General features: G+C 45.7%; 1 protein-coding gene across 3 annotated transcripts; it reads left to right on the forward strand.

Moving 5' to 3' along the window:
• The first annotated feature begins 6319 nt into the window (after nucleotides 1-6319).
• LOC123044102 (uncharacterized) lies at nucleotides 6320-8813 on the forward strand. Of its 3 annotated transcripts, none has more exons than XR_006419828.1 (2): nucleotides 6320-8359; nucleotides 8454-8813. XR_006419828.1 is itself a non-coding variant. In XM_044466743.1 (2 exons), the coding sequence occupies exons 1-2, from the start codon at nucleotides 6469-6471 to the stop codon at nucleotides 8690-8692; spliced, it is 615 nt and encodes a 204-aa protein (XP_044322678.1). In that variant the 5' UTR covers nucleotides 6320-6468; the 3' UTR covers nucleotides 8693-8813. The 3 variants fall into 3 exon arrangements, 2 of the variants coding, with proteins under 2 accessions (XP_044322678.1, XP_044322679.1); XM_044466743.1 differs by having other exon boundaries at nucleotides 6320-6844; XM_044466744.1 differs by lacking the exon at nucleotides 8454-8813 and having other exon boundaries at nucleotides 6320-6844; nucleotides 6945-7127.
• Nucleotides 8814-12845: the final 4032 nt, after the last annotated feature.

Below are 12845 nucleotides of genomic sequence, written 5' to 3' on the forward strand. Positions count from 1 at the left end.
GGCGCCGGCCGCCGCCGCCCTCGCCGGCGCGCGGGCCGCGTCCACCGCCGCCGGGCGCCGCCCCCGGCCTCTCCCCGCCGCCTCGCCGGTCTCCCCTCCTCCACCGGCTCCGGCGACGAGCTCCTCCGGCTGCTACAGTGTCTCCGGCGCCGCCTCGGGAAGCGTGCCGATCCAGATCTGGATCTGGGCTAGGTTGACCTCTCCCCCGAAACCCTAACTCCCAGATTTTTTATGCTATCTTTGACTGCTCGTATCTCCGCAACCGTAGATCCGTTTTAGGCGTATGATATATCAAAATCTTCGTCTCGACATGTACATCATTTCATTCCATTGCATCATTTGCATTTGAGATCATATTGATACCCAAAATGCTGTTAGAAGGAGGCTTCGTGAGTTAAATTGCAGATCCGTTAGTTCATCTTGCACTTTTGTCATTTTTGCTATATTTAATCCGTGCATGATATGCCTGTGCCCCTTTGGGATGTATTGTGAAGCATTTTGTCTTCTTTCCAGAGGTGCCATCCATGCATTTTTAGGATGTGTGTGTTGTCTTGTGCAAGCTTGCGAAGAGAGGTACCTGAGATTGCAGATTTCAGGGACTTAGTGATTTTCACTAAGTCTGGGATATTTTAGTTCATGATGCTATATGTCCAGCTTGTTTCCTAGTGATCCGTGCCTCTTTTGAGGATGATCAGTAAGGGAGTTTTGATACTTAAGTTATGCTCTATCCATCCATGTCTTTGTTGACATTTGTGGAGTGCTCTAGGTTGACTCATTCGAGCTCAACTTTTGCTTCGTTGTTAATCTGGGCAGATCGTCAACTTGTTTGCGATTTCGCCGATGCTACCGTTAGTGTTCCATGCATGCTATGCCTTCGTTCTTGCCATGTGTAGCTAGCACTTTGTGCCTTCTTGCTGGTTATATGCTTTCCTTGCCAGGACTTGCACCGTAGTGAGTGCATCGAGCTCGTTTACATGCCTTCGTGAGTTAAATTTCAGCATGTCTCAGTTTTCACTAAGTCTGAAAACTGATTGTGTTCGAGCGATGTTCGTGAGCTCGGTAGAGTATTTTTTGAACCCTTTTGGCCCCAGGTCACTTTGGGTGTTTTGTTAAGCTTGTTGAGTAGCTCCATGCCATGTTCTTACTTGTCATGTTCAGGTTTTCTATCATGTTGTTTTGCTGCTCCGAAGAGAGCATCGTGATCTGAAATTTCAGACTAGTGTTAATTTCACTAAGTCTGAAATCTGTTTTGCATTTGCGTTTTAGCCATGCTTGTTTGAACCTCTTAATGGATGAATTTGCCTATGGCTCAGTGCTAGTGTTTTGTCAACCATCTTGTGTACTTCACTGCCATGTATTTTGTTTTCATGTTTGGTGGCTGTAGCATGTTCATTTCGTTGCATTTAGATGCCTACTTGCTGTAAATCGCAGACCGGTGTCATATCTTAAAACGCTTGCCATTTCTAAACCGTAGCCCCGATTCCTATGATCTTTATATCGTTTTCAAGCGATTTCATCCCCTCTATCCAGCGGCACACTTGGTTTTCCAAGTTGATGCCAGGTTCATGCATTTCCTGTCATATCTTGCATTTTGCATCCCGCATCGCATCCCGCATAGCATATCGTCATTTCATCATATTGCTTGGTCTTGCCCGTGGTTGATTGTATCCTTGTTGCTTGTTTGTCTTGTTGGGTAGAGCCGGGAGACGAGTTCTCTACCGAGGAGCCCGTTGAGTTTGCTTGTGAGGATCCAGTCAACTCTGACAACTGTGCAGGCAAGATGATCATACCCTCGAAATCACTACTATCTTTGCTATGCTAGTCTGCTCGCTCTTTTGCTTTGCCACTGCTACGATGCCTACCTTTTGCTTGTCAGCCTCCCAATTGCCATGTTGAACCTCTAACCCACCATTGTCCTAGCAAACCGTTGATTGGCTATGTTACCGCTTTGCTCAGCCCTTCTTATAGCGTTGTTAGTTGCAGGTGAAGATTGGAGCCGTTCCTTGTTGGAACATCTATTTACTTGTTGGGATATCATTATATTGCTATGTTATCTTAATGCATCTATATACTTGGTAAAGGGTGGAAGGCTCGGCCTCTCGCCTAGTGTTTTGTTCCACTCTTGCCGCCCTAGTTTCCGTCATATCGGTGTTATGTTCCCGGATTGTGCGTCCCTTACGCGGTTGGGCTATAATGGGAACCCCTTGATAGTTCGCCTTGATTAAAGCTTTTCCAGCAATGCCCAACATTGGTTTTACCATTTGCCACCTAGCCCCTTTTTCCCTTGGGTTTCCGGAGCCCAAAGGTCATCTTTATTTTAGCCCCCCCCCACGGGCCAGTGCTCCTCTGAGTGTTGGTCCGAACTAGAGCCCTGTGCAGCGCCACCTCGGGGAAACTCGAGGTTTGGTTTTAGTTGTACGGATTGCTCATCTGAGTGTGCCCTGAGAAAGAGATATGTGCAGCTCCTATCGGGATTTGTCGGCACATTCGGGCGGTGTTGCTGGACTTGTTTTAACCTGTCGAATCATCTTGTTGTACCGAGATACCGAGTCTGATCAGTGTGTCTTGGGTGGAGGTCTATTCCTTCGTTGACCGTGAGAGCTTGTTATGGGCTAAGTTGGGACCCCCCTGCAGGGATTGATCTTTCGAAAGCCGTGCCCGCGGTTATGGGCAGATGGGAATTTGTTAACGTCCGGTTGTAGATGACTTGAACTAAACTTAATTAAAATGAATCGACCGTGTGTGTTACCGTGATGGCCCCTTCTCGGCGGAGTCCGGGAAGTGGACACGGTGTTGGAGTTATGCTTGCGCAGGATGTTCCTTTAGATTCTCGCTCGTGCTTCGCCTTCTCTTCTCGCTCTCTTTTGCGTATAAGTTAGCCACCACATATGCTAGTCGCTTGCTGCAGCTCCACATATATTTGCCTTATCCATTCCTATGAGCTTAAATAGTTTTGATCGCGTGGGTGTGAGATTGCTGAGTCCCTGTGGCTCACAGATACTACAACTCCAGATGCAGGTCCAGGTGATACTGCTCCAGTTGACGAGTACGAGCTCAAGTGGGAGTTCGACGAGGACTCTCAGCGATACTACGTGTCTTTTCCGGATGATCAGTAGTGGTGCCTAGTTGGGGGTTATCGATTCAGGACCTTGTCGCATGTTGGGTTCTTTTCTATTTTGGCGCCGTAGTCGGGCCATGAGTGTTTGTTTGATGGATGTTATTTATGTACTCTGATGTGACGTGGCGAGTGTAAGCCAACTATGTTATCTCCCCCTTTTATCATATATTACATGGGATGTTGTAATGATTGCCTGACTTGCGACATTGCTTTCAATGCGGTTATGTCTCTAAGTCGTGCCTCGACACGTGGGAGCTATAGCCGCATCGAGGGCGTTACACTACCCTGCCGTCGTAAGTAAATTTTCATGTGACACCTCTAAAAACTTCAAATAAATATCCTTTTTGTGTGCCTGGATCGTTCATGGAACGACAAGAGGTAGTCGGTATCTTCCATGCTAAGCGGGTTATTCTCAGCTCGAGTGTTTATTCACTCGCCATCGGACGAGAAAAAGGGCGGTAATAGGGATGCCCAGTCCCACACTACAAAAAGAAAAGAGCTCACAAATAATCAAACAAAAACTCCCAATAGAGTCATAACCTTTACCTTTCTGCTTGGGAATCGCCACTAGCGTGCTTAGCATGGAAGATATTGATAACTGATGGTCGTGAAGTAAATGAGAAGGGTGCATGTCTTAAAATATCATTTACCTTTGTTTTAAAAACTTGAGCTCTGGCACCTCTGCAAATCACTGCTTCCCTTTGCGAAGGGACTATCTATTTACTTTTATGTTGTGTCATCACCTTCTCAAATAAGCGCCAGAACCTGAGAGCACTGCTGTCATGCTGATGCATTGTGTATAGCTAATGTTGGATGCATCATGACTGGATCTTTTCTACCATGAATTACAATGCTTAGTCGCTGCTTGAACTTTGGGGGTGCTCTGCATTTATGTTTTGCGGTCTCAGAAAGGGCTAGCGAGATACCACTATTGTCATATTATATCACGGTTGTTTTGACAATGTGTTGCTATTTGAAATATCTTATTATTGCTCTCTAGTTGTTTATGTCATTGATATGAGTTAATATAATTTTTAAAAGTTATTGTCGGCATGGTTAGTTATAATCCTTGCTGAAAACCTGGGTGCTGTTTAAGCTTATTTATGAAACAAGAGCAAAAGAATTCATAAAATATTTTCTTTTTCACTTTCAGTTTATCAACTGAAATGCTTGAGGACAAGCAAAGGTTTAAGCTTGGGGGAGTTGATACGTCTCCAACATATCTACTTTTCCTAACGCTTTTCCTCTTATTTTGGACTCCAATTTGCATGATTTGAATGAAACTAACCATGGACTGACGTTGTTTTCAGCAGAACTACCATGGTGTTATTTTTGTGCAGAAATAAAAGTTCTCAGAATGGAACGAAACTTTGCAAGGATTTTTTATATCAAATAAGAGAATTTCTGGAGCCAGGAGGGACCTGAGGGGGGCAGCTGTGTGGGCACAACCCCCAGGCGCGCCCTGGTGGGTGGTGCCCACACAGCTGCCCCCCTCAGGTCCCTCCTGGCTCCAGAATTTCTCCAGGCATGCCCTGGTGGGTGGTGCCCACCGGGTGGCCCCGTTGACCCTCAATCTGACGCTATAAAATCCCATATTTCCAGAAAAAAATCAAGGAGAAAGAATTATCGCGTTTCACGAGACAGAGCCGCCACCGTCTCCTGTTCTTCACCAGGAGGCAAGATATGGAGTCCGTTTGGGGCTTCAGAGAGGGGGATCTTTGATCTTCGTCATCACCAACACATCTCCATCGCCAATTCCATTATGCTCCCCACCGGGAGTGAGTAATTCCTTCGTAGGCTTGCTGGCCAGTGAGGAGTTGAATGAGATTCATCATGTAATCGAGTTAGTTTTGGTAGGGCTTGATCCCAAGTATCCAGTATGTTCTGAGATTGATGTTGCTATGACTTTGCCATGCTTAATGCTTGTCACTTTGGGCCAGGGTGCCATCATTTTAGATCTGAACCATTTATGTTATCACCATTATATCTATGTTCTACATCCTATCTTGCAAGTTATAGTCACCTACTACGTGTTGTGATCCGGCAACCCCGGAGTGACAATAGTCGGGACCACTCCCGGTGATGACCGTAGTTTGAGGAGTTCATGTATTCACCGTGTGCTAATGCTTTGTTCCAGTTCTCTATTAAAAGGAGACCTTAATATTCCTTAGTTTCCAATAGGACCCTGTTGTCACGGGAGGGTAGGACAAAAGATGTCATGCAAGTTCTTTCCGTAAGCACGTATGACTATTTACGGAATACATGCCTACATTATATTTATGAACTGGAGCTAGTGTCGTATCGCTCTAGGTTATAACTGTCTCATGATGAATATCATCCAACGAGTCACGGATCCAATGCCTACGAATTTATCTTATATTGTTCTTGTTAAGTTACTACTACTGCTACTGCTATCGTTACTTCTACAATATCACTGCTATCACTGTTACTGTTATTGTTACTACTGCTGCTATCACCAAAACTATCATAGTACTGTGCTACTAATCACTTTGCCGCAGATAATTAATCTCCAGGTGTGGTTAAATTGACAACTCAGTTGCTAATAACTTCAAATATTCTTTGGCTCCCCTTGTGTCGAATCTATAAATTTGGGTTGAATCCTCTACCCTCGAAAACTGTGGCAACCCCCTATACTTGTGGGTTATCAGCAGCGCATCTCTCTCTCCCTTCCTTCTTCTTCTCTCTTCCCCACATCTCTCTCTCTCTCTCTCTCTCTCTCTCTCTCTCTCCAGGATGCCAGGAGCTCAACAACCGCCGCCACGAGTTGTCTGTGCTCGGCCGACGAGATCCGGTCGTGGGCAACCCATCCCCGCCGTGGGCCCTTGCCGTCCCGTCGGAATTTGCCTCCAGCGTCGCCGCAAGCCACCTATACCCTCTGCCCTTCTTCGAGCTGAACGAAGACAACCCCTACTGCTCGCTCGTGTGGGCCGTGTGACACTCCAAGTCCCAGCATATCGCTCGTGCCCAAGCCCAGCCTCCCCGTCCTAGCCGCGCAGCCACTTCATTGGCTGTTAATCTTTTTCCCTAATAATAGAGCACGGGTTGAGTTTGTCGGGTTCACCATTGCATCCTTTTTACAGAAAGGTTCCTATGGTTTTTAGGAATTAAACCCGCCGCCCCTATTTAGTGAATCTGAAAAAACGTTTCGTTTTTGTAGAAACCCTCCTATATCTGTAAGAATTCAATCCCCGCACCCTCCCGATCCCATCTCAACCTCCAGCCCGCCTCCTTCTCCTACCCTGCTCCGCCCCGCCCGGCTGCCACCGCGCCGCCGGCCATTGCCCCGCGCCGCCGCCTCCTACCCCGCTGGTGCGCCTACCCCTGCAGCCATGGCGCATCACCCTCCAGCTAGACCCCTCCTCGGGCAAGATCTCCTCCCAGAGGAAGACGACGAGCACGACCCAGCCCCACCCGCGCACGTCACCGCCCCATCCGTCGTGGCACCACCCTCCCCCTTCTCTCGATTGACAGGATTCGCCGCATCTCGCGTGACGTGCCACGGCTGTGCTTCACCTGTCGCCGGCCTCCTTCCGGTTCCCTTGGTCGCAGACGATGGTCAGGCACCGATGAGGAGTTGTTCGCCAATCGAAGGAATGGATGAAGGATGTGGTATCCAGCCGGCGAGTCCCAGCCACATTACCTTGCCGAACGCTGTGGTGCTCAGCAATAATTTTTGGATTGATGGATTGTCGTTGGCTGTTGCAGGTAAGATGTTTGACAAATTGTTTCTTTCAGATTTAGAGTGTCATTGTACAATGGCTTGCTATGGGCCTAAGTAACGTAGGTTTACTGATCAATTTTGTAGCTAATCATCAGTATCAAGAAGTATTCACTAGCACTTCCTGTGTCGATTGCTATGGCTAACTTCTGTAAGGTCATTTTTAGCCAAAATTTGTTGTACATGTAGACACAAGGTTCATTAATGGTAATAGATGATTAGAGAGCAGCAAAGAAATACTATGTGCCTAAATTGATATATTTAATTCCATGTAAGTATTATTATGCAGTGGTGTATTGTTCGTTCTCTGAATTATATGTACCAAACTGTATGTTCAACACTACTTCAGCTTCACGTATGTGGCAATGTAGCTTGTGAGCCTAGCTATATTATGCGCAAATATAAAAATCTGCAGTTCTTTATCAGCATAATAATCATGACCTTCAAGGGATGCCCATTGTAATTTTGGTATATACTTGAGATATTTGTTTTGGTGTCTGCTTGGGAATAAGGGTAAAAGGTCCAGAGATGAAAGCCTCACTTCAAATTCTGTGATGGGTCTCTCTAACATAGCAATTATGCAATAAATTCCTCTCGAATTTACTATATATTACCAGCTTCCTTCCATTTAATTTATAAATTTAATCCCATCAATGTCTATGTCACATGCTTCATCAATGTCTATGTCATCAACTACGCTATGACAGGGTAGTAGTTGCAAGTGTGCGAAGAAGGATAACGCATGCTAGAGCCTGCAGGTAGTAATAGTTGATTATACTTGATCGGTTTGATCCTTTCTACACGGCAACACCAAATTCAGTGTATTCTTATTGACGTAGGTACTCAAATTCAGTAAGAGTTGGTACTGGACGTCATGTATACTAATTGATAAGGCTTTGGTTTGTTATGATCACCATCCTACCGGTTAGTTTTATCTCTGAAAAAGTTGTGCCCCTACTTTCTAATGGATATGCAGCTGTATATTCCTAAGAAAAGTATATGAGCTAGGAATTCGACTACGCTCAAGGACCATCAGGGAGCTGGATTTTTACAATGTTTTAGAACTGAGGCATAGCTAAAGCCCGCGGGTTTTGAAACATTAAAGTGTATTTACTTCATGTAGTTCTGTGTATTCCAAGACCCCAAAGAAAGAAAAAGAAGAAAAGATCAGGAAAAACATTCCTCCAAGAACATGTAGAGCACGGCATGGAAAATATAATATATAGTTGCTGTGCATATTAATTTGTAGAGTACACCATCAGTTTAAAGGTAATCTCGGACTCTGTGCTCCTTCGCTATTTAAATTAAACATACCATACTTCCATTATGTGATAAGCTATTGATAAATTTTCTAAGAACAAAAGCTTTCTTTTTACAGTCCCAGTTGCAACATGACATCAATTTTTCCTTAGAGGGTCTAAATTAATTAGATGATTCCTAGCGCTTATAGCATTATCTATCCGAGGGAGCTTTTGTTGTTCGGATTATACCAAAGAGTCCAGGTACATATGCTTAAGCAGAACTATTTAGTCACATTTGATATCTTTTTTATCACCAAATATAGCAGGGCATAACTATTTTCTTAATCTTCACCAGGTACCACAAAATTCAGAGTAGTTCAGCGAGAGATAAATAGGTTTATCATGTCTACCTTTTTTTGTATAAAGTTCAGTTGGCAATATTTGAAGAATACAAGGAGCTGTCAGGTGAGTACGGATCAAATGAAGAATGGGCTGCTCAGGTGTTCAAATAGTTCTATTTTTTCTACATTCAGCCAACTGGAGTATCCTGCTCTCCCTTCTATAGGTTCTACATTTCAATCCTTATTTTGTTGAATCATCAGGTACTTGCATTCTATTGTTCAAGATGTGTAATTTTTCTGTAAGTTTTCTGAGAGTTAACAAAATCATTGACTTATGAAAGAACTCTTAGTGACGAAAGTGTACATGCAATGAGTTATGCAGTTCTATAGTAATCAATCATGTATTCCTAGAGTTTCGAAGGATCTCACATTTCATGTTGTCTATATCTAAGCATGCTTCTAACAAGGGTGAAGGAAATATTGTGTGTGAATGAGTGGAAATCTAAGCATTCCTACACACACACACACACACACACACATAGCCGGTCTATTCTACTAATATTAGCAGAATAACTATTCTGATAACACTTCCGCACTGCACGCTCAACGCGAGTGCACGTCATTCTTTAAACCAAGTGTGCTGCAGTACTCACACGAGTGAACTTCTCGTCGGAAAAAACACACGCGTTGTTTTTTCGGTACTGTTTTCGCTCTAGTTTTTTAACCGTTTATCGGAATGAGGCGTGTAATATACCTTGAAAAGCTATGGATTAGGCGCAACTTCGACATGTTGAACACTTTTCGAGATTTGTGACAGCCTGATTTTTGGCCCTTTCTTTTTCTTTTGTTTTTTCCAGGTTTTTGCCTGAGTTTTTCTTTTTCGTGGCTTTGTGGTCTGGAAACTGAAAAAGATGCCGTCTTCTTGGCTTCCAGAGTGGCTTGTAATTCCCAAATCTTTCCCTAGACTCTGTCATTTTCATCCTAGCCCAAATTCCAATATTCTTTTTATTGGAAATATTTCCTTTTATATTAAAGGAATAACTCAAATTGCCCTAGGTTGTGAAGCAACCTATATTTTCATCACTCCAAAAATTCCCAAATAATTCTCATAAATTGTTTGGGTCATATCTTGATCAAATATGGCAAACCTTTTCATTGCCATGTTCAAAAATAATCCTCCAATAATTCATTTCCTATTCTGCCCTAAATGGCACATTGTGAAGCAAGTGCCATTTTCCTTTGCCCAATTGACCTAAAACTTCTTGGACATATTTTCATGTCCATATAATTGCCACATGCCAAAATGCAACCTCATTTGCCTAGTAATTGTTTAATTATGATTTTCCAAAGTTTCTGTCGAGAAAGAAGCTTTGTGAGTGAGGTACAAGCTAGGAATATCCAAATTAGTTGCGATTTTGCATGGATAATATCCTCATATAATAGCTCTCCACCAAAGTTGAGCTCATGTCATGCCTTCATGTGAGCACAGCTTCAATTCTTAGTTTCTGGTGAAAATTTCAGTTTGTGAAGCAAGTATATTTTATATTGCTCCATTATGGCTGTACATTTTTCTATACCTTCTAGTATCCATATAACCTACCTACACCAAGTTGTGGCTCAATCCCTTTGACCATTTGCCCTGTGAAAATTTTCCAAGTTTCTGCTCAGAATAAATCTTTCTGAAGCAAGTGCTATTTTGGTTCCTCCAAATGGCATGAAACTCCTTGGGCATCTTAATATCTTCAAATAATTGGTCCATAACTATTTTCAGCTCAATTGATGCAACCATGTGAGTGCATCATACAAATTCCCAATTTCTGACCAGTGGGTCACTTTCTACAGCAACCACCCTTTAAACTCCTCCTATTAAGCAGATTTCTTGTGATTGTAGTCACCTTAGTGTATGATCATCACCAGACAAACTATTTACTGAGTTACCTAGCTGCTGTCCCCACTGCACAGCACAAACACTTGGCTGCTAGTTTACTTTGGAGCTAAGTGCAAATCTCTTCTTTGACCCTGTAACGGTTTATTTCCTCAAATATACTAAGGTCACTAGGGTCAATCCACTGGACATGGTCGTCCTGGCCAAAACGAGCTATTTGCACCAGTATGCATGGTGATCACGCTTGCGTCATGCAGATTGCGCGCTCTGGCTTCTTCTTGTCCCTGTTATCGTCTCCTCCCTCCTCGTATTGACCTCCAACCATGTCAAGTAGCTGCCCCGTGAGCCTATGCATCGCCATGTGCCTCTACCTCGTCGCCGTTCGCCATGAATGCGTCGTAAATGCCATGCCCGTGCCATGCCCAGCCACTGCCCTCCATTAATGTTTGGTCGGAAGCTCGCCCCTGAGCTCTAGAAGCCTCCCCTCGGCCTATATAAGGACCCCTAGACTCTCCCGCACCTCCCAAGCCCCTCCTCGTCCCTCGTAGCCCACCAGAGCCACGACATCTCGCCGGAGTTCGCCTTTGTTCGCCTCGGCCGCCGCGGTTCCTCCTTGGTTCCGGCGAGCTCGAGCATCCCCTCCTCCCCTGGTGTTGTCCTCGATCTCCCCCACCTCCTCGCAGTTCGCGCAAACCCCTTGCCCCTTGCCTGAGAGTTCCGTGGCCGCGTTGCCCTAGTCCGGTCGTCGTCTCCGTCGTTCGGCCACCGCATCCTCCGGCCGTCCCGAGCCTCCTCGTGCCTCCCCGACCTCACCACGGCCTCCCCCTCGTCCTCGCGAGCCGCCGCGACTCCTCAGCCCTCGCCGGAGCGCCCTGCTCCGACGAACACCACCTCCGCCGAGCCGCCTCTGCCTTCCCATGGCGCTGCCTCTCCCCTCCAGCCCTCTCCTCCCCGGTGGCCGTTATCCCTCTGAACGGGTGCGGCGCAGCCCCGCGGTCCCGCCGGTACCCTCGGCCGGGCCGGGGATCGCCGGAGCCGGCCGGCCCCTTGGCCACTTCCCTCCCCTGCCCCGCTCTGTTCCAGGGGAGGAACAGAGGCGCGGGAGGAAGAGGACGACCTCGCTGGCCCCGTCCCCCTTGCCCCTGGGTCCCACGCGCCAGTGGCCCAGGCGCCTCAGCCCACGTGGATAAGTGGAGACGGGTTTCTCTCGGGTACGCTTTTCTTTTGTGAAAAAGTATTTTCCTTCTACTTCGGTTCATAATACGTTTTCACTTTCAGAAAACGTATTAAGCCTTATGCGCTTTCAGTTTTTCCTCCCAGGGACCCGTTGGTGATGAAAATATTCACATATTGGTCCCTGATCTTCTACACCTCATAACTCCGCAACCGTAACTCTGTTTAAGGTGAAACCAACGCTCACTTCTTCGTATCATCGAGCTCTTTCTGTTGGTTTCATTTTCACTATGGTTTGACATTGTGAAAAATGACCTTTTTGCCCTTGCACGTAAACAGCCCTCTCCGAGAGAGAACTGTTTTCGACAAATCTTTTCGCGTCTTCACCGCACTTCTCCCCGGTGCCTTCTTCATCCCCAGGCAAGCCACAATACCCAATTGCATGATAGTCGTGCAGTAGCCATGGTTTTCAACTTGAATCTTTACTAAATGTTTGCTTGTTGAAAAGATGGTGATCGCTGTTCCGGTAATGTTTAGAGTTGCATGTTCACTTTTGTGCTATGTTGTCTTGTACTCTGTTATCATGTTCTACCTGCTAGTATCTCCTTTCATATGTTTATGATTGCTAGTGGTACATGTTGATGTTGGTGATGGTCGCTAGTCAGTATGCCATGCTTAGTGGATATGATTTATTGTTGATATGGTGGATAGTTATGAGATACCCTCATGATTATGTTGATATCATGTTCATGTATTTTATCATGGTTCAGTATATTTGCATTCAAGTTAACCGGATTAAATTGAACTTGAACAACTGTTGGTTGAGTCATGGTGCCGCTGAATCGATGCTGACCAGTGCAACCACGCTTACCGGTATGGGACGGTTCTAACTGGGTCTATTATCGTGCCTCTCACCGGTGCCTCCAATGAGGGAAGGTTATGGGCACGCGCTACCCTGATCAGGTAGGCGGACATAAGCCTTGTGTGCTCATTGTTGAGTTAGTTTTTGGATCCGGGTCCCAGAGTGGGACGGGCCATGACGGTGGTCGTTGTGTCTTGAGGTAGACACGGGGCCACCCATGACTTAGCCCAGAGGGGAGTTGGTCGGAGTGGCCGGGAGAGTGTCATGGCAGTAGATCGGTTTTGTTGGAACGCCGTTGGTCCACCCGAATGGGAGTGCGAGGCCATGGGTTCCGTAGTGTGGGTACAGTGTACTAACCTCTACAGAGTGTATATTAAATCTATCGATAGCCGCGCCCGCGGATAAGGGCCCAGGTCGAAAGTAGGTCACACCATGAGTCAACAGTAATAAGAATAATGTGCTTAATAACAATGAGATAAGTTGGTT

Source organism: Triticum aestivum, chromosome 2B (assembly GCF_018294505.1).
Source record: "Triticum aestivum cultivar Chinese Spring chromosome 2B, IWGSC CS RefSeq v2.1, whole genome shotgun sequence".
Classification (NCBI taxonomy): Eukaryota; Viridiplantae; Streptophyta; class Magnoliopsida; order Poales; family Poaceae; genus Triticum; species Triticum aestivum.